Raw genomic sequence first — 22,053 nt, forward strand, 5'->3', positions numbered from 1 at the left:
ATTAAACCCTTCTCATTGCACAATACCAAATCCAGGATAGCCAGTTCCCTAAGATAAAAGCAAAAAACTGCAGATGTTGGAAATCCAAAACAAAAGTAAAAATACCTGGAAAAACTCAACAGGTCTGGCAGCAACTGCGGAGAGGAACACAGTTAACGTTTCGAGTCCAAATGACTCTTTAACAGAACTAAGTAAAAATAGAAAAGAGGTGAAATATAAGCTGGTTTAAAGGGGGGGGGGGGCGGCGTGTAGGTGTAGATCTGGAGAGAGGGTTAGTGATAGGTGGAGACAACCAAAAGATGTCACAGACAAAAGGACAAAGATGTTGAAGGTGGTGATATTATCTAAGGAATCTGCTAATTAAGGGTAGAAAGCAGGACAAGCAAGGTACAGAGAGCTCTAGTGGGGGTGGGGTGAAGGGAAGGAATCGAAATAGGCTAAAAGGTAGAGGTAAAACAATGGATGGAAATACATTTAAAAATAATGGAAATAGGTGGGGAAAAATCTATAAATTATTGGAAAAAGGTGGTTGGGTGGGGGGGGGATCGGAAAGGGGGTGGGGATGGAGGAGAGAGTTCACGATCTAAAATTGTTGAACTCAATATTCAGTCCGGAAGGCTGTAAAGTGCCTAGTCGGAAGATGAGGTGCTGTTCCTCCAGTTTGCGTTGAACTTCACTGGAACAATGCAGCAGGCCAAGACGGACATGTGTGCATGAGAGCAGGGTGGAGTGTTGAAATGGCAAGCGACCAGGAGGTCTGGGTCATACTTGCATACAGACCGAAGGTGTTCTGCAAAGCGGTCACCCAGTTTGCGTTTGGCCTCTCCAATGTAGAGGAAACCGCATTGGGAGCAACAAATGCAGTAGACTAAGTTGAGGGAAGTGCAAGTGAAATGCTGCTTCACTTGAAAGGAGTGTTTGAGCCTTGGACAGTGAGGAGAGGGGAAGTGGAGGGGCAGGTGTGGCACCTTCTGCGGTTGCATGAGAAGGTGCCGTGGGAGGGGGTGAGGGGGAGGGGGTGATGGAGGAGGGACCAGGGTGTCCCGGAGGGAACGATCCCTGTGGAATGCCACCATGGGTGAAGGGAAGATGTGTTTGGTGGTGGCATCATGCTGGAGTTGTTGGAAATGGCGGAGGATGATCGTTTGAATGCGGAGGCTGGTGGAGTGATAAGAGAGGACAAGGGGGACCTTTCGTGGATCTGGGAGGGAGAGAAAGGTGTGAGGGCAGATGCGCGGGAGATGGGCCGGACACGGCTGAGGGCCCTGTCAACCACTGTGGGTGGAAAACCTCGGTTAAGGAAGAAGGAAGACATGTCAGAGGAACTGTTTTTGAAAGTGGCATTATCAGAACAGATGCAACGGAGGCAAAGGTGCGGAGAGAATGGGTTAGAGTCCTTACAGGAAGCGGGGTGTGAGGAGCTGTCATCGTGGTAGCTGTGGGAGTTGATAGGCTTGTAATGAATATTGGTGGACAGTCTATCACCAGAAATTGAGACAGAGAGGTCACGGAAAGGAAGGGAAGTGTCAGAGATGGACCATGTGAAAATGATGGAGCGGTGGAAATTGGAAGCTAAATTAATAAATTTTTCCAGGTCCAGACGAGAGCGTGAAACAGCACCGAAGCAATCATCGATGTACCAGAGAAAAAGTTGTGGGAGGGTGGCCGGAGTAAGACTGGAACAAGGAATGTTTGACATAACCCATAAAGAGAGAGGCATAACTGGGGCCCATGCGGGTACCCATAGCCATACCTTTTATTTGGAGGAAGTGAGAGGAGTTAAAGGAGAAATTGTTCAGTGTGAGAACAAGTTCAGCCAGACGGAGGTGAGTAGTGGTAGATGGGGATTGTTCGGGCCTCTGTTCGAGGAAGAAGGGGAGAGCCATCAGACCATCCTGGTGGGGAATGGAGATGTAGAGGGATTGGACGTCCATGGTGAAGAGAAGGCGGTTGGGGCCAGGGAACTGGAAATTGTTGGTATGACGTAGGGTCTCAGAGAAATCACGGATGTCGGTGGGAAGGGACTGGACAAGGGGAAAGAGAATGGAGTCAAGATAGCCAGTTCCCTAGTCAGTTCCTCGACATACTGGTCTAAAAAAACCATCTTGTCTACACTCCAGGAATTCACCCGCCACAGTATTATAGCTAAATTGGCCTGCCAGTGTCACCCATGTTTACTGTAGCACCCTTATTACATGCATCTCTAATTTCCTGTTTAATGCCATCTCCTACCTTCTTAATACTGTTTGGAGGCCTCTAGACAACCCCCACTAATGTTTTCTGCCTCTTGGTGCTTGTTAGCTCCACCCAGACTAATTCTACATCTAGATTTTCTGAGCCAATATCCTCTTCCTATTGCACTGATTTCGTCCTTAACTAACAATACCATGCCACCTCCTTTTCTTCCTTTTTGCCTATCTGTCCAAAATATCTAATACCCTTGGATATTCAGTTCCCAGCCTTGGTCACCCTCTAGCTATGTCTCCATAATCACAATCATACCTGTTTATATCTATTTGTGTATCCAAAATGGAAAATCTGTTGGAGAGGGAGGTGGACCAGGGAACTCCTGCACTACCTGCCTGGTGTTTTTACTCTGTCTGGTGGTCACCCATTCCCTTTCGGCCTCTGCACTCTTTTTTACCTGCAGTGTGACCAACTCTCTGTACATGCTATCCATAAAGATCTCACCCTTGCGGATGCTCCACAGTGACTCCAGGTTCAGTTCTGGCTCCGAAACACTGATTTTGAGTACCTGCAGCTGGAGACTCTTGCTGCACACGGTCGCCCTGGACACCAGGAGTGTTCCCGACTTCCCACATCGCAGGAGGAGCATTCCACTTGGCCGAGCTGCCCTGCCGTGACTTACCCTTGAATTACTCCCTTTACTTTTACTTCCTCTAGTTTAGAGAATGTTAAGGACAGAATAAATGCTTATCTGATCCTACTTACCAAGACTCCTGCTCTTCTTACTGAGGAAAGATAGAAAATGAAAGGATCACCTCCTTCCCTCTTCAGTAAACTACCCCTCTCATCAAACTCCAAACTGAAGCACACTAATGCCCTTTGCATGCAACAGTACAATATACTTAGTGTATAATACATAGTGGATTGCATGGTATAATCTATTTATAAAATAGATTTTGTCTTGAACGTGGTGAGTGCCATTATTACCAAACAGCAGATCCTTCAAGTCAACATAGGCACACCTGTGGTGTTACTTATGTGTGTGTTTTTAACTTAAAAGCTAACAGTCTGCATCCAGTCAGCGGAAACTTGCAAAATCTAATCTGATAAAACCAATTTTGTTTCATTATAAAGTTTGTGTATAAAGTACTGTTAACATTTTAGCTGAAGTCATGCACACTTCTGAAGTGTCAAATGCAGACAGTCTGTTAATTGTACTAGCAGATCTTGCTGCCAGTTCTTTCGTATGTGTTCCTTATTGAAACAAAGCTACTTTTTAATTGGAAAACAACAGGTAACTTATTTATAAACCATGCTTGCTGACAACTATTGGAGACTGATGGACGATGTTGCCATAGCATGGCATATGACTCCAGAGGTCCTGGTGTGCCACTGGTATCGATGCTTCTACAAAATACAATAACATACTGAGTCAATTATGATATGGTAACTACACAGTGTGTGTTTGAAGAAGGTAGAAGCGAATAGCTGGCCTATACCAGAGTTTTAGAATTTGTAAGAACAAGCTATCTATTGATATAGATTAAATGCGTGAAAAGAAAGAAAGAAACTTGCATTCATATAGTGCATTTCACAAGCTCGATGTCTGAAAGCACTTCACGGCTAATGAGGTATTTTTGAAAATTGTTGCTGCTGTAACGTAGTGAAAAATGAGTTGTAACTAGACTCTCTTCTATGCCCTGGCAATTCTCTCAGAAGCTTTGAAAGTTTTAGCATAAGAGAAGGCTGCTCAGTCATTCTTGCCTGCGTTCGGCTCTTGCTGCATTGGTTTTACACTGTCTCAGTTTCCTGCTATTTTTCCACTTACCCTTTTATAAATGAGTAAGTTTTTAGTTCTTCCTGAAAGCTATAATTGATTTTAGCAGAGATCATTTATGATGAAGCATTTGATATTCTGATAATTCTGGGTAAACATATTTCTTATTTCTAGATAGTACTTCTCCACAGACCATGGCCCCATATCTTCAATTTATCTCCCAGTGGAAATCATCTTTTGTTTACCTTGTCCATTACTTTTATCATTTTGAACAGATCTATCAAATTGCCTATTTCCCATAACAATCAGTTTAGAAGAATACAGCCCTAGTTGTTCTTGCCTCCCCTTTGTAACTCAGAACACATCCCTAGTGTCATCCTGATGATCTGCATTGCATGTAGTCCAGCAAGGATTAAAGCCCATTTTCTAAATGGTTAAAGCTATTAGGCATACTTTTTATTTCACAAACTGGTTGTCATTGTCCTTAATTATTAAATGCTTTCTGTTAGAAGAGTTGATCTTACTATGGCAATCATAGCCATATTTAGATGCCCTTTCAAAGAACACAGGCTAATGTTGGAATCCTGCACATGTCAACAGCCAAGAGATAGTATGCTTTGAGGCTTGAGAGAGAGGTTAGTGTGTAATGGCTTTGTACATATCCAAAATCATTTGAGGTGGCAAGTTAATGGTGTTTTGCTAAAATTGCCTCCAGCTTGACCACACACCTGTTCGCTCAGTGAACTTTGTTTCCTGTAAGCAAGTTCAAATTGGCTGCAAGTCCACCGGTGTTTCTGTACAACACATTTTTTTCTGAATTATCCTTTTACTCAATTAAAATGCATTGTGCAAGAAGGGGTAATTATTTTACTGGACTAGCAATCCAAAAGCCTGGGCCATTGATCCAGAGATGTGAATTCCAATCCCACCGCAGCTGGAGAATTTAAAATTCACTGAATTAAATAAATAAATCTGGAATTAAAAGCTAATATCAGTAATGGTGACTGTGAAGCTACCAGATTGCCGTTAAAAATCCATCTGGTTCACTGTTTTTAGGAAAATAAATTTGCCACCATTACTTGGTCCAGCCACTATGTAACTCTAGGTCTGCAATAGTATGGGTGAACTTAACTGCCCTCTTAAATGGCGTAGCAAGCCATTCAGTTGTATAAAAATGACTACAAAATTTAGAATAAGAATAAAACCAGTTTGACCCAAGCACAAATTCAGGGATATATCTCACAAAGTCCTCCTCACTAATATTTGGAGAATTGTACCAAAATTTGAGTGCTGTCAAGTAGTAGCTTGACATAGTGATACTCTCCGAATCATCCTTTTTAGCCAGCATCCCAAGTTCCTCCTTCACCATCCCTGGGTATGTCTTATCTCGCAGCAGGACAGACCCTGGTGGCACCACAATGGTGTACATTTGGGAGGAAGTTGCCCTTGGAGTCCTTCAATATTGATGCCAGACCCTATAAAGTCTCACGATGTTGTGTCAAACACGAGCAGGAAAACTTCTTGCTGATTACCGCCTTCAGCACTCTTCCTAGTTGAGGATACTAAGGGCACAATGTATTCAGGGTAGTGAACTTTGGTGTCCATCACCAAGAGTGGTTCACGAGTATTGAATGCTGGCCAAACCAGCTGAGAGTTTGGGCTTGTAGTATGTGGTGAGAGAACCAACTATTTGACCTCACCCTTGTCAATCTACCTGTCCATGATGGTGTTGTTTGAAGTGACCACCGCGCAATTCTTTGGAAGACAAAGTCCAGTCTGCACACTGAGGATATGTTATGTGGTACTATCACTGTGCTAAGTAGGATAGATTAAAAATAAATTTAACATATTGTATTCCATCCCAATCTGTAACCTCATTGCCTGGCATATTCCTCACTCTGCCATTACTATCAAGTGAGGGGATCAACCCTGGTTGGATGAGGAGTGTAGAAGATCATGCCAAGAGCAACACCAGGCATACCTAGAAATGAGGTGAAGCTACAACATAGCATCCTAAACAGCCAAAGGAATGTTCTATGGATAGAAATAAGTGGTCCCACAATCAAAGATCACAGAAAATGACGACATTACAGAAGGATGCCATATGGCTAGCCGTGTCTGTGCTGGTTCCCTGAAGGAGCAGTTCATAGCCCACCACACCCTTGCCTTCTCTTCTTAATCCTGAATATTCTTTTCAAACAATAATCCAATTCCCTCTCAAATGCCTTGAACGATCCTGCTCCACCTCATTCAGTGCATTCCAGATTCTAACCACTTACTACATTGAAAAAATTGTTCCTCATGTTGCCAGTGCTTCTTTTGCCAACTACCTTAAATCTGTGCCCTCTTGTTCTTGATTCTCCCACCAATGGAAGCAGCTTTTCCTTTTATACTCTATCCAGACCCTCAAGATTTTGACCATCTCTATCAAATCTCTTAACCTCTTGTCCAAGGAAAACACTCCAATCTATCTAAGTAGATGAAGTTCCTCATCCCTGGAACCATTCTTGTGAAGCTTTCTGCATCCTCTAATGCTTTCACATCCTTCCTAAAGTGTGGCGCCAAGAATTGGTTGTAATACCCCAGTTGAGGTTGAATTGGGGTTATACAAGTTTAGCATAACTTCCTTGCTTTTGTACTCTATGCCTGTATTAGTAAAGTCTAGGATGCTGTATGCTTTATTAACCACTCTGTCAACCTGTCCTACAACCTTCAATGATTTATGCAGCCAAGCCCCTCTGCTCCTGCAACGCTTAGAATTATATTGCCTTTCTGCATTCTTTCTACCAAAATGAGCCACTTCACAATGTTCTGCATCAAATTTCATCTGCCATTTGTCCACCCATTCCACCAACCTGTCTGTGCTTTTGAAGTTCTACACTATCCTCACCACAGTTCACAATGCTTCCAAGTTTTATATTGTTCACAAATTTTGAAATGATGTCCTGTAAACTGAGGTTCAAGTCATTTAACGATAAATCAGGAGAGCAGGGGTCCTAATACCATCCCCTGGGGAACTCCTCCACAAACTTTCCTCTCTAGTCTGAAAAACATGCATTCACTACTACTGTTTCCTAAAATTCGACCACTTTCACATCCGTGTTGCTACTGACCTTTTTATTCATGAGCTCTAACTTTGTTCACAGATCTGTTGTGTGACATTTTATCAAGTGCCATTTGGAAGTCCACATAACCACATCACAACATTACCCTCATCAACTCTCTACCTTATCAGAAAACTCAAGCAAGTTGGTTAAACACCATTTTCCCTTAACAAATCTGTGCTGGCTTTCCTTAATTAACCCACATTTACCCAAGTGACTTATTAATTTTGTCCTGAATTATTGTTTCTAGAAGCTTCCCCATTACCGGGGTTAAATTGACTGGCATGTAGTTGCTGGGCATTCGGACAAGGGTGTAGCATTTGCAATTCTCCAGTCCCCTGGCACCACTCATGACTTTAAGGAAGACTGGAAAATTGTGGCCAGTGCCTCTGCCATTTCAGTTCTCACTTCCCTCATATCCTTGGATGCATCTCATCAGGTCCAGGTGCCTTGTCAACTTTTATGTGCAGACAGCCTGTCCCATATCACTTCTTCATCAATTTTAAATCCATCAAGTACTCCTCTTTCACCATGACCTGCACAGCAACTTCCTTGGTAAAGACAGATACAAAGATATACGTTTAATACATTAGCCATGCCCCCTGCCTCCATGCATGAATCCCCTTTTTGGTCCCTAAGTGACTCCACTCCTACTTTTTACCACCTTTTTTACTATTTGTATGCTATAGAAGTCTTTTGGACCCCCTTTTATGTTAACTGCCAGTATCTCTCAATACTCTTCTCTTATTTGCTGCTTCAGTTCACCTCTGAGCCTTATATAGTTGGCCTGGTTCTCTGTTGTATTATTCACCTGATATCTGTCATAAGCATGCTTTTCTCTTCAGCTTAGTCCCCACTCCTTTGTCATCCAGGGAGCTCTGGATATGTTTGTCCTACCTTCCCCCTTTGTGGAAATATATGTTGTCTGTTCCCAAACTGTCTTCTTTACAGGTAGCTCATTGTTCAGTTACAGTTTTGCCTGCCAACCTCTGATGCCAAATTTCTGACCATCAATGTTGCTGACTCAGAAGGCATAAGTCAGGAACGTGATGGAATACGTTCCACCTCCTTGAATGTGTGCAGCTGCAGTGACTGTCAATAAGCTTGATATCATCAAACAAAGCAGTTCACTTGATCGGCAGCCTGTCCATCACCTTAAATAACCACTTCCTCCACCACAGATGCATGACAACTGCAATGGCAACTCTACAGGATGTACTGCAGCAACTTAGCAATTTGCTAAGGTTTCTTCAACAGCACTTCCCAAACCTGCAATCTATGCCACTTAGATGGGAACGCCATTGCCTCCAAGTTCCTCACAACTCTCACACCATCCTGATTTGTTGATATATTGTTGTTCTGTCATAGTCATTGAATCAAAATTCTGCAAGTCCCTCCCTAACAGTTTTGAGGAATATTTGTTCTAGGATTGGTGTTGCAGTGACCTGTTTCTGTATTCAATTTTGGGTTGCTGCTGTGGTAGATTATTGGAAATTTTTGACCTGTTTGTTGTTCTACCGCTCTATTCTTTTCCCTTATTCCTGCATCTTCATTTGCTTTAAATATTTAGCCTCTTTTTTTCTCTTTAAAAGGCATAGTAGCCTCTGCATCCCCAACACTCCCATGACAAAGCATTCCATGCACCATCAACTTGTCAAATTTCTTTATTCCACTCCTCATTCTTTCAGGGACAGTTTTAAAAATTGGTTTTCTCTTATCACGAACTAACCATTTATAGGAAATAGCCTTTCTCCATATGACAATCATTATCTTTAAAAAATACTCTGGTATCTCCTCTACATCCGAGTGAGACATAGATTGAGTGAGTAGATGGGAATGTGATTTGGTTGGGAATTTGGTGCAGAGGGGCCAAGAGGGCTCCTTTTCCTACATTTTTTTTCAGCCTTCAGCATTTGGTGAATTTCCTTCATTGTCTCCAAGCTAGGTGAGTACAACTTTCTATTACTTTGGCTGTGTAAATTATTAACTAAGTGACTAATTAAACAAGTGAGGTTGGACAGACGTGGCAAGGCTGGTGGTGTGTCGTGACTGCAGCATATGAAAATCTGTGGAATGCACTGCAATCCTGGACGAGCATATCTGCAGTAAGTGTCTGCAGCTTAAGGGCCTGTGGCTCAGAGTTGCTGAGCTGGAATCTGAGTTGCGGACATTGTGGGGCGTCAGGGAGGGGAAGGGCTACCTGGACACTTTGTTCCAGGAGGCAGTCACACCCCTTAGGCTATGTAGAACTTTAGAGTTGTACATTGGTGAATAAGGAGATTTCAGGGAATAGAAGTTTTAAAAAAATTAAATTAAATGTTCGTTACTTGAATGAGTGAAGCATCTGCAATAAGGTAGATGAACTAGTGACACAAATAGAGATAAATGACACAGAGACATGGTTACAAGGCGCTCAAGGGTGGAAAATAAATATTCCAGGCTACACAATATTTTTGAAAGACAGAATGGCAAAGGAGGAGGGTTTGCCCTGATAGTAAAAGATGACATAAGGACATTAGTGAGAAAGGATTTGGTCTCAGATGATCATGAAGTGGAGCCAGTGTAGGTAGAAATTAAGATTAGCAAGAGTAAGAAAACACTGGTGGGAGTAGATTATAGGCCCCCTCAGAGTAGTTGTATCAATGGGCAGAGCATTCAGTAAGAAATTATTGGAGTTTGTAACAAAGGCAGTGTAATAATAGACTGGGAATATCAAATTGGCAAGAGTGGTCTAGAAGATGAGTTTGTACAATGTTTTCATGGCTGTTTCATGGAGCAATGCATTGTGGAATCAACTTGGGATAAAGGGGGTAAAGCTATCTTAGATCTAGTATTATGTGATGAAACAAGGTTAATTATTAATGTCATGGTAAAAGATCCTCTGGGAAATGGTGATCATAATACCATTGAATTCCATGTTAGGTTTGAAAGTGACATACTCCCATCGCAATCAACAATCTTAAACTTAAAGCCATTCACATAAGTATGAGGGAAGAACTGGCTAAAGTTAATTGGATAAATAGACTAAAAGGTATGGAGGTAAATGAACAATGGGAAACATTTATAGAAACAATTAATATCTTCAAAAATACATTCCATTGAAAAATAAAAAGTCAGACTCATCTGTGGCTTACTCAGGAAATTAAGGATAATATTAGATTAAAAGAAGAGGCTTAGAACGTTGCAAAATACAGTGGCAAGTCTAAGAATTTGGAGTGTTTTAGAAACCAGAAGAGGTCACCAAAAATTTGATAAGGGAAAAAGAATATGAGAGCAGACTAGCCAGGAATATCATCATCATAGGCTTGGGGCTGAGGGTGACTTTCTTTCACTCCAGGGTTGTCGGTCCTGAGGCAACTAAAGTCCAATGCTGGAACCTCGCACTCTGCCACAGGTGGGGCAGGTAGTGTTTGATGAGATGGGCGGTTGGAATGCTTGGATTTTGGTACAGTCCTTCTGCTGTTTGCCTTTGGCCTCCACCTGGGCCTGTTGGGGATGTTTGAAATGGTTGGCACCTTTGTGGATGCTTCTTCTCGGGTTTGGGTGATCTTGAGCAAGAGGTCCCCAAAAATTGGTGGGGATGTTGCATTATTTTCAGGGAGGCTTTGAGGACATCCCTGAAACATTTCCTCTGTTTACTTGGTAACTGCTTGCCGTGAAGAAGCTCAAAGTGGGGAGCTTGTTTTTGGAGTCTTGTGTCAGGCATGTGGATGATGTGGCCTGCTGAGCATAGCTGATTAACCATAACTAGTGCCTCGATACTGGTGCTGTTGGCCTGAGAAAGGACACTGATATTGGAGTGCCTATCCTGCCATTGGATTTTGCAGAGGCATTGCTGGTGATGTTTCTCCAGGAATTTAAGATGTCTGTTGCATGTTGTCCATGTCTCTGATGCATTCAGAAGGGCAGGTAGCTCTGCAGCCCTGTAGACCACGAGCTTGATGCCAGGTTTGAGGTTTTTGTCATCAAACACTTTTTCTCAAACAACAGCCAAAGGCTGTGCCCGGCACACTGGAGGTAATGTTGAATTTCATTGTCATCGTCTGTGCTCACTGAGAGGAGGTTCCCAAGGTATGTAAAATGATCAGCGTTGTCCAATGATAAAAACAAAGTACTGCTGATGCTGGAAGTATGAAATAAAAACAGAAAATGTTGGAAAAACTCAGCAGGTCTGACAGCATCTGTGGAGAGAGAAACGGAGCAAATGTTATGAGTCACCACAACTCTTCAGAGAGAATGTTGTCCAATGGTTCGCCATGGATCTTGATAGTCATGTGGGGAAAGGTGGGTGCAGTGTTGTGCATCAGGAGCAGGCTGCTAGAGGACCTTTGTCTTCCAGATGTTTAGCCTAAGGCCCATTCTTTTGCCCCTGTAAATAATTCAATGATAGTTTGAAGCTTAGCCTCTGTGCTCATACGTCATCAGCTTACTGCAGTTCGATGACAGTTTGAGGTGCTCTTGGTTCTGGAATGGAGGTGTTGTGGGTTGAGTAGTTTCCCAATTGTCTTGTAGAGTAGCTCCACTCTGACAGAGAGCTTCATGGAGATGGGGTGGAATATTGTGGTAAGGTAAATGGAAAAGAGCATTGGTGTGATGAGACAGCCTTGCTTGATCCCAGTTTGCACTCGTATTGGGTCTGTGGCAGATCCATTGGTAAGGATCATGGCATGCATGTCACAAAGGACCGAGGTAAAGTGTATAAAGAGGAAAAGAGCAACTAAGGTAAATGTTGGTCCCTTCGAAGCAGAGACAGGAGAAATTATCATGGGGAATGAGGAAATTGCAGAGGCATTGAACAAATATTTTTTATCTGTCTTCACAGTAGAAGACAAGTTTCATACCAGAAATATACAGTCATCTAAGCGCTAAAACAAGTGAGGAAATTAGAGAAATTAATATCAGCAGAGAAAATGTGTTGGCGAAACTTGCAGGACTAAAATCCAACAAATCCCTAGTTTGGATGACCTACACCCTAGGGTTCTAAAAGAGATAGCTGCAGAGATACTGGACGTGCTGGCTATGATTTTCCAAAATGTCTTAGATCCAGGAATGGTCCCATTGGATTGGAAGTTAACAAATGTTGCATCACTTTTCAAAAAAGGAGGGAGAGAGATAACAGTGAATTATAGACCAGTTAGCCTAACACCAGTTGTTGGGAAAATGCTGGAATCTGTTATTAAGGAAGTCTTAACAGTGCACTTGGGAAAAATATAGGATGATTAGAACAAGTCAACATGTTTTTACTACAGGGAAATCCTATTTGACAAATTTCTTAGTTTTTTGAGCAATTAGTTAGTAGGGTAGATAAAGGAGAACCAGTAGATGTATTGTACCTAAATTTCCAAAAGGCATTCGATAAGGTGCCACACAAAAGGTTAATAAGCAAGAAAAGGGCTCATGGAGTTGGATAATATTTTAGCAAACGTAGAGTTTTGGATAATGGACAGAAAGCAATGGTCAAAAAAGGGGGTTTTTCAAGTTGACTGGCAGTGAATAGTGGAGTGCTGCAAGGATCGGTGCTGGGGCCTCTGCTATTTACAATGTACTAATGAATTAGATGGAGAGACAAAGAGTAATGTATCAAAGTTTGCGATGATACCAAACCAGGTGGGAACGTAAGCTATGGGGAGGACACAGGCTGCAAAGAGGTATAGACAGGTTAAGTGAATGGGCAACATTATGGCAGATGGAGTATGATGTAGGGAAGTGTGAAGTTATGCACTTTGGTCATAAGAATGGAAAAGCAGAATATTTTTTAAAAGGTGTGCAATTTGTAAGCATCAGTGCTCAGAGACTTTGGTGTGCTTGTACAAAGAACGCAGAAAGTTAGCATGCAGGTGCAGCAACAATTAGGAAGGCAAATGGCATATTGGCCTTTATTGCAAGACGAATGGTGTGCAAGAATAAATAAGTCTTGCTATAATTGTACAGGGTTGTGGTGAGACCACATCTGGAATACTGTGTGCAGTTTTGGTCTCCACATTTAAGAAACTATATACATGCATTGGACATAGTACAGTGAAGGCTCGCTAATTGGTCTCTGGGATGAGGGGATTGTCCTATGATAAGCCCAATTTACTTATCCTATATTCTCTGGAATTCAGAAGAATGAGAGGCAATCTCGTTGAAATCTAAAACATTCTGAAGGGCCTTGAAAGGGAAATGCTGAGAAATTGCTTCTACCTCTTGGGGAATCTAAAACATGGCGGCACAGTCTCAGGATAAGGAGCTGATCATTTAAGACTGAGATGAGGAGAAATTACTTCACTCAAAGGCTTGTGAATCTTTAGAATTCTCTACACCAGAGGGTTGTGGATGCTCCATCGTTGAATACATTTAAGGCTGGGATAAACAGATTTTTGGTCTCAGGGAATTAATGAATATGGGGAGTGGGCTTCAACTCCATTTTCCCACCCAAGATTGGCCATGATCATATTGAATGGCGGAGCAGGCTTGACGGGCCATATGGTCTACTCCTGCTCCTATTTCTCATGTGTTCTCTGTTAGCCTTTTCTGCTGTAGTGGAAGTAGCCTTAATAGCTCAAGTCTCTCCTAACTTTAGTTTCTCATCCCTAGCATCATCCAGGTATTCTCATAATAGGTGCTTGAAGAGACCAGGCACTTTTAGTCTGCTTCCACTTCATCTGTAACCCTCAGCAAACTGCTGTTTTATTTACCGAAGTGCTCCCATAGCTGTTGGGTGGCATAGCTGGATTCAGTGCTCTTCCCTACAGTTCGCCAGTTCAAGAAAAGCCATTGGGGATCAAGATACCCAAGTGTAAAGGCTCCATTCATTCAAAAAAAATGCATCTCCATTTTCTAATCTTCATACTACCCCTGTGGCATTCCTATTGCTGCTGTGGGTGTATGTTCGTAATACAATTGTTTATATTCTATTTATTTTACATGTACATATATCAGAATGGGGATTCTTTCATTTTGATCTTTTTTTCTCAATTTTGGTTATTTATGGCAGGCTGTAACTAGTGGAGTGGCACGTGCATTAGTGCTGGGGCCTTGACTATTTACAGTCTATATTAATGACTCAGACAAAGAGACTGAAAGTATGAGAGTAATATATACCGGCCTGCTGAAGGTACAAAGCTAGATGGGAATGCAAGCTATGAAGAGGACATAAAGTTGCTGCAAAGAGATAGACAGGTTAACTGGGCAACAAGGTGGCAGATGGAGTATAATGTAAGGAAGTACTGCCTTGGCAGTAAATAGAAAAGCCGAATTTTTTTTTAAAAGGCATGAATTTTTGAAATGTTGATGTTCAAAAAGACTTGGATATACAGCATGTTACAAGGAAAACAGAAAGTTAGCATTGCAGGCATTGCAAACAATTAGGAAGGTAAATAGCATGTTGGTCTTTATCGCAAGGAGATTGGAATACAAGAACAAGGAAGCCTTGCAACAGTTGCATAGCAGTGTGATCCCATTTTAATGCCCCAGGTTCCATGTAACAGCAGTGTGAAAGTTTGGGTGGTATAAGAGTTTTGGTTGTTGTTTGCGGGGTAGTGTCTTTTAATTAAGTAGCAAGGAGAAGAGGAAAACTTCACTTGTAGTGCCAATTCTGTTTTAGCCCAGAGGGTAACCAGCAGCCACTACTGGGCAAATCATTTCTTCAGCACTGCTGTCACCTTGAAGAGGCACACACATTTTTCAAAAAAAAAGTGTACAGGTTTATTTTAATTCCCAGTTTAAAGAAAGAACACGCAGGAAAATGAGAGCTCACCAGTGTCCCACAATGGTATGACACTGGGCAAGGGGTGCTCCTTCCTAGTCCAATCGAATTGGCTTTGCCTCCAGGAATGTATGGGTAGTTTGCAAATGGTGAATACTGTTTTATTGTCTTTCCTCCCTCAAAAAAAAATCTTCGGGCTCAGTGTTTATAATGAGGTTTCAGGCAAAGGGTGGTGCTTTGCCAGAGGAATTGGTCAGCGACTGTCTCTCTTTAGCCAACACCCTTCGAGATTTTTGAGGGGTCGGCTTCAAAAATTGTAAATTCCTTCTCCAAATGCTCATCCAATTCAAGTATGGCAGCTAACACCTACCTTTTCACAGGCTTTTTTGCAGCAGCAGCAATTGAACTTCGGAAAGCAGTCTATTAGGCCACCCCCTACCAACAAAAACCTAATGATTTTAGATAGGGCCTCGCAGGTGTCACAAATCAGCCTGAGCTCCATGGCAGCCATTGCTGTCTCTGAGCTTGCCACCGCAAAATCTAACCCACAGTTTTGGAAGCCCTGGTGTAGGGCTTGAGACCACACCTGAAGTATCATGTGCAAGTTGGTCTCCATATTTGCATTGGAGGTGAAGCTACAACACAGGACTACTTGCATGCCAAGCAACAAGTGACAGACATGGCGAAGCGATCCCATAACCAAAGGATCGGATATAAGCTCTGCTGTCCTGCCATATCCACTTGTGAATAGCGATGGACAATTAAACAACCCATTGAAGGATGAGCCCCAGCACATCAGTGCAAAAGATAAGGCTGAAGCATTTGCAACAATCTTTTTCAGCCAGAAGTGCCAAGTGAATGATCCATCTCTGCTTCCTCCAGAGGTCCCCAGTATCACAGATGCCAGTCTTCAGTCAATTCAGTTAACTCCGTATGATATCAAGAAATGGCTGAAGGCACTGGATGCTGCAAAGGCTATGGGTCCTGACAATGTTCCGGCAATAGTACTGAGGACTTGCCGTGCTCCTAGCCAAGTTGTTCCAGTACAGCTACAACACTGACATCTACCCGGCTATGTGGAAAATTACCCAGGTATGTCCCGTACACACAAAGCAGGACAAATCCACCATTGTCAATTACCGCCCCATCAGCCTACACTTGTTCATCAGTAAAGTAATGGAAGGGGTCATCAACAGTGCTATCAAGTGGCAATTGCTTAGCAATAACCTGCTCACCGACACTCCGTTTGAGTTCTGCCAGGGCCACTCCGCTCCTGACTTCATTACAACCTTGGTTCAAACATGGACAAAAGAGCTGAACTCCTGAGGTGAGGTAAGGGTGACCTGCTCTTGACATCAAGGCAGTATTTGATAGAGTGTGGCATCGAGGCATTCTAGCAAAACTGGAGTCGGGGAAAATCTGATTGGAGTCATACCTAGCGCAAAGGAATATGGTTCTGGTTGTTGGAGGTCAGTCATCTCGGCTCCAAGACATCACTGCAGGAGTTCCTCAGGGTAGTGTCCTCGGACCAACTACCTTCAGCTGCTTCATCAATGACCTCCTGTCCATCATAAGGTCAGAAATGGGAATGTTCACTGGTGATTGCACAACGTTCAGCACCATTCGTGACTCATCAAATACTGAAGCAGTCCATGTCCGAATGCAGCAATAGCTGGACAATATCCAGCTGACAAGTGGAAGTAACATTCACGCCACACAAGTGCCAGGCAATGATTATCTCCAACAAGAGAGAATCTAACCATCACCCATTGATATTCAATGGCAATACCATCGCTTAATCCCCCACTGTCAACATCCTGGGGGTTTCCATTGACCAGAAACTGAACTGGGCTAGCCAGATAAATACTATGGCTACAAGAGCGGGTCAGAGACTAGGAATCCTGCGGCGAGTAACTCACCACCTTACTCTGCAAAGTCTGTACACCATCTACAAAATGCAAGTTAGGAGTGTGGAGGAATATTCTCCACCTGGATGATTGCAGCTCCAACAACACTCCAGCTTAACACCATCCAGGACAAAGCAGTCTGCTTGATTGGCACCCCACCAAAAACATCCACTCTCTCCACCACTGACTCTGTGGCAGCAGTGTGTACCAAGACACACTGCAGGAACGCACCAAGGCTCCTTAGGCAGCACCTTCCAAACACACGATCACTGCCATCTGGAACGACAAGGCAGTAGACACATGGGAACACGCCCACCCAGAAGTTCCCCTCCAAACCACTCACCATCCTGACTTGGAAATATATCATCATTCCTTCACTATGGCTGGGTCAAGCTCCTGGAACTCCCTCTCTTAACAGCACTGTGGGCGTACCTACACTGCATGGACTGCAGTGGTTCAAGAAAGCAGCTCACTACCACCGACTCAAGGACAATGAGGGATGGGCAATAAATGCTGGCCTAGCCAGTGATGCCTGCATGCCATGAATGATTTTTTTTTTTAAAAAGGTGGTACAGCAAGGATTCACTAGATTCGTTCCCAGGTTGAGAGGGCTGGCTTATAGTGAGAGGTTGAATAAATTGGGCTTTTTTCTCTGGAGTTTAGTAAAATGAGAAATTATCTCTTTAAAACATCGGGGCCTTGACAAGGTAGACACTGAGCGGCTTGTTCCCCTGGCTGGGGAATATAAAACACAGTGGCACAGCTTCAGGATAAGGAGGGAACGATCATTTAAGATTGAGGTGGGGAGAAACTTTCCCGCTTCGAGGGTTATGAATCTTTGGAATTGTCTACCCCAGTGGATTTTGGATGCTGCATCGGTGAGCATATTCAAGCTGGGATAAATAGATTTTTGGTGTCTGTGGGGATTGGGCAGGAAAGTGGATTTGAGGAGGGAAGATCAGCTATGATTGTATTGAATGGCAGAGCAGGTTTGAGGGACTGTATGATCTCCTCTTTTTATAGTAGGTTGCAATTTTGTGGAGTTGGGGAGTTTATTGCATTTCTAAAGTTGTTGGTAAAGCACTTTCAGCACATTGTGTAAATGATTAATCTTTATTGGGCATAAGTTTCTTTAACGAAGCAAACTTAACCATTGATGTATGAAATGTTTTTCTTTCAGAAAGTAAAAGTTTGCATCATATGGCCCATGAGCGCCTGGGAGAGCTCTTAAGAGTATTAAAGGTCGTTATTAATAAGCATCAGTCATTAAATTCAGTGGACATTCTAAGTGCAACAGGGACAGTCATTTCTAAAGTAAAAGGTAAGACTGAACAGTTCTTCAACTGCATAGAAATATATAAAATAGGTTAGTAAATGATTTAACTTACTGTTGAAACTGCTTTTCAAATAAATTTAGCTAAGTACTTAAAATATCCCTTGTACTTATATCGGTGTGGATTTGCTTAAAAGCACAATATATGTTCTTGCAATATTCTATTTGTGCTTCCTTTCCATTCACCTAGTCCTCTCTTATGTTCTGTTTGTACGTCTCGTGCCACTTCCTTTGCTGACATGGATGCTTGTGCCCCTTCCTCTCATGCGGCCTCTCCTGCCCACACCCCCACACTTGTGACCTGACCACCCCTTCATTTCTTGCCACTTCAAGGCTGTAGAGTTTTCAGATGAAATGTTATACGTCAGTCCCTCATTAGTGCATTAAGACACGTGCACTTTTTGATACCCATTCTTAAATCATAGATTCTGTTATTTTTTATTTATTTTTTCATGGGATATGGGTGTCGCTGGCAAGGCCAGCACTTGTTGCCCATCATTAATTGCCCATGAATTGTTTGGCTTGGCTTGCCAAGCCAATTCTGAGATCAACTGAGTCAAACATTACTGTGGATCGAGAGTCACATGTAGCCCAGACCAGGTAAGGATGGCAGATTTCCTTCCCTAAAGGATATATTTTTTAATAATAATTTTAAAACCAATGCATCAACTATCACTAACTAGACACCTTCTTTGAAGAGCCTAGGATGAAGTCAATCAGGACCAGGGTACTTATCAGCCCATAGCTCCAACAATTATTCAGTATCACTTCTCTGGTGATTTTAATTTTCTTGCATTTCTCCTTCCTTTCCATTTCCTGATTTATAGCTGCTTCTGGGATGTTACTTGTATCCTCTATAGTGAAGACTGATGCAAAATACCTGTTCAATTCATCTGCCATTTCCCTGTTTTCCATTATCAATTCTCCAGACTCATTTTATATAGGACCAATGCTCATTTTGTTAACTTGTTTCTTTTTTAAAATATTTATCAAAACTCTTACTATCTGTTTTTGTATATCTAACTAGCTTTCTCTCGTACTCTTAATTTTTCCCTCATTTTTCTCTCCTTTGCTGTTTCTTATATTCTGTCCAGTCTTCTAACCTGCCACCTATCTTTGCTTTATCTTTAAGTTTGGTACTATCTTTAACCTTTCTAGTTAACCACGGATGGTGTGTCCATTCCTTGGATTTTTTCTTACTCGTTGGAATGTATCTATTCTGTGTATTCGGAAATATCCCTTTAAATGTTTGCCACTGCATCTCTATTGATCTATCCCCCAACCTAATTTGCCAATTCACTTTGGCCAGCTCTGCTTTCATGCCCTCATAATTGCCCATATTTAAGTTTAAAAACACAGTCTCAGACCCACTCCTCTCTCCCTCAAACTGAATGTAAAATTCAAGCATATTATGGTTGCTACTACCTAGGGGCACCTTCACCATGAGATCATTAATTAATCCCATCTCATTGCACAATATCATGTCTAGTATAGCCTGCTCTCTGGTTGGCTCCAGAACATGCTGCTCTAAGAAACTATCCCAGAAACATTCTATGAACTCCTCACCTAGGCTACCTTTGCCCATCTGACTTTTCCAGTCTATATGTAGATTAAAATCTCCCATGATTATCGCCATGCCTTTCTGACAAGCTCCCTTTATTCCTTTATGCTCCATTCTACAATGTGGTTAGTATTAGGAGGACAGTGCACAACTCCCACAAGTGACTTCTTGCCTTCTCTACCCAAACCGTTTCCACATCCTGGTTTCCTGACCTTAGGTCATCCTTCTTTATTGTGCTAATATCATCATTAACTAATAGGGCCACCCCTCCACCATTTCCACACTTCTTGTCCTTCCTAAATGTCCTATAGCCTTTAATATTCAGGTCCAAATCCATGTTCTCCTGCAGCCTTGGGAAAACAGATGGGTTTTTACAACAATTGACAATAGTTTGTGAGACTAGCTTTTAATTCCAGATTTATTAATTGAACTTAAATTCCACCAGCTGCTGTGGTGAGATTTGAACCTATGTCACCAGAGCATTAGCCTCGACCTCCAGATTTCTAGTCCAATGACATTACCACTAAATCACCATCTCTCCATATTCTCATTATATATGTAGACACAAGAATTTATAATGGTCTGTACAGCACATACACTGGCAGGTGGCTGCAATTGTAACCTGGCAAGTTGTTTAGGAAGCTTCTACTGCAAGTTTATAAATATAGGAATTTTTAATTGATAAAGTTGATCAAGTGCCAGCAGAAGTAAGATTTTTCATTTTTCAATAGTTAAATGTTGATTTGTTCTCTATTATTGTTGTAAAACAGGGAATGTGTGTGTTTAGGAAAGACTACGGCAGCTAAAATAGTTTGAGTTAAAGATGTTTAACTGAGAAGCATAGATGAGCTAAAATAGCACCACCTAGTGGATTTGTGTCAAACCAAGACAGCCATTATTAACAAAGGGAGGTAAGGAATTTGCATTGTAAATGTTGACAAAATACTGACTTAAAAGCATTAATAGTTGGACAGGAAGTGTACTCATACTGCACTTTTCAAATTGCTTTGATTTTTTTTTATTTGAGATAGTCATGAAAATCTTCCAATCAAATCACAAAAAATATTTTGCAACAGCTTTTCAGCTGCTATTTTTACCCTTCAATCAGCAACTATTACATATGTCTGTGTAGCAACATTCTTGCTTTTAAGCCAGAAGACTGCATATTCAAGTCACATTCCAGGTCTTTGAATAGATGATCTAGTTTGCACTTGGGGAAAGGAAAGGACCATCATTTATATAGCACCTTGCATGTCCACAGTACATGCCAATATGCTTGTAGCCATTAAGTGATTTTGTAGTGTAGTCCTTATTGTACTATATTAAAACATGGCAGCTAATTTAAAGATGTGGGTCTGGATCTTCTGAGGAGCAGCAATCGTCATGGGATTACCGCTCTGCTTGAAAATTCCCTGACTCTACGCTGCTCCAGATTTCTTCCAGGAGCTTCCAAGCCTGGCTTTTCCAGAAATGTGGAGCGCAGCGTCCGTCACGGAGCTCCATCAAAGCAGAGTAGAACCGGGGAAAGTCAGGAGATGCCCCTTTTTATACACCGTTTGCCATTTGGTGAGTTTAGATGTCCAGTTTGAATGTTAGTGAGTAGATGAACGAGTGAACGGGGACAGGTGGGTCTGTGGGTAGTAGAACCGGGGAAGGCCGGAGGAGGTATTCGGGGTTGATGAGGTTGGTGTGGGGGGTGGGGTGGGGAAGCAGGGGGGTCAGTTGTGTAGTTACCTAGATGTTAGACTAGGTTCTAATGCTGGGTAACTATCCAGGTAAGTACGTTGGCACTGTCTGCAGTCTCCAACTGTAACTCAGTCAGAGACATTCGCTGTGGGGCCCTGGTGATCCGAAGACCAGAAGATTTGGGCCATGATTTCCAAAAGCCTCTTTTTTTTTTTACGAGTAGTGCTGTTTGTTTTATGCCTATAGACCATTAGTCATATGCTTCATTATTTACATCAGAAAGATGGAGCAAAACAAAATGAGAATAGACTAGCTAGGGATAGGGCATACTTGGCAAAAGATGTTACAGTAGTGGTATCAATGATCCATAGACAACTGGTGGTAATCTTGTGTGTAGTGTAAATATATTTTTAAAAGAAAACTATGGGTGTGGTTATGTTTATGAAGTTGGCTAAAGATTCTCTACTACTACTCAGGAAGTTATGGAAAAGTTTGCAGGAAGTTGCTGGAAGCTTTGGGTGCTTGCTAAATAAGTTTGGCAGTTGGAAAGATGTGACAAAATATCTAACCACAAATTATAATTTTCCCTAAAATTCAAACTGAAGTTGTTTTTCAGATGTACTGTTCACATTTGTAAGTTAGTTTGCACACATCTGAACAAAAGCTGCAGGAAGTTTGTTTCCTTAAAACAAAACTTGATGAGATCAAAGGGCTAAACGCAAAAACTTTTAACAGAGGCCTTCCTGTAACCGGAAAAAACTCACCCATTTTATTTATTCTGCACAGTTTGACTGGTGTTACCATTTGGGAG

At 42.1% G+C, this 22,053-nt stretch overlaps 1 protein-coding gene across 4 annotated transcripts in view; it reads left to right on the forward strand.

Moving 5' to 3' along the window:
* LOC121289087 (rho GTPase-activating protein 29-like) overlaps positions 1–22,053 on the forward strand; it is a 112,157-nt gene that overhangs the window by 36,879 nt on the left and 53,225 nt on the right. For all 4 annotated transcript variants that reach the window (XM_041208109.1, XM_041208111.1, XM_041208110.1 and 1 more), the window contains exon 3: positions 17,843–17,983. In XM_041208109.1, coding sequence (XP_041064043.1) covers positions 17,843–17,983 — 141 coding nt within the window. The remainder of the gene's footprint in view (positions 1–17,842; positions 17,984–22,053) is intronic.

The sequence above is a fragment of the Carcharodon carcharias genome, chromosome 16 (genome assembly GCF_017639515.1).
Source record: "Carcharodon carcharias isolate sCarCar2 chromosome 16, sCarCar2.pri, whole genome shotgun sequence".
Classification (NCBI taxonomy): domain Eukaryota; kingdom Metazoa; phylum Chordata; class Chondrichthyes; order Lamniformes; family Lamnidae; genus Carcharodon; species Carcharodon carcharias.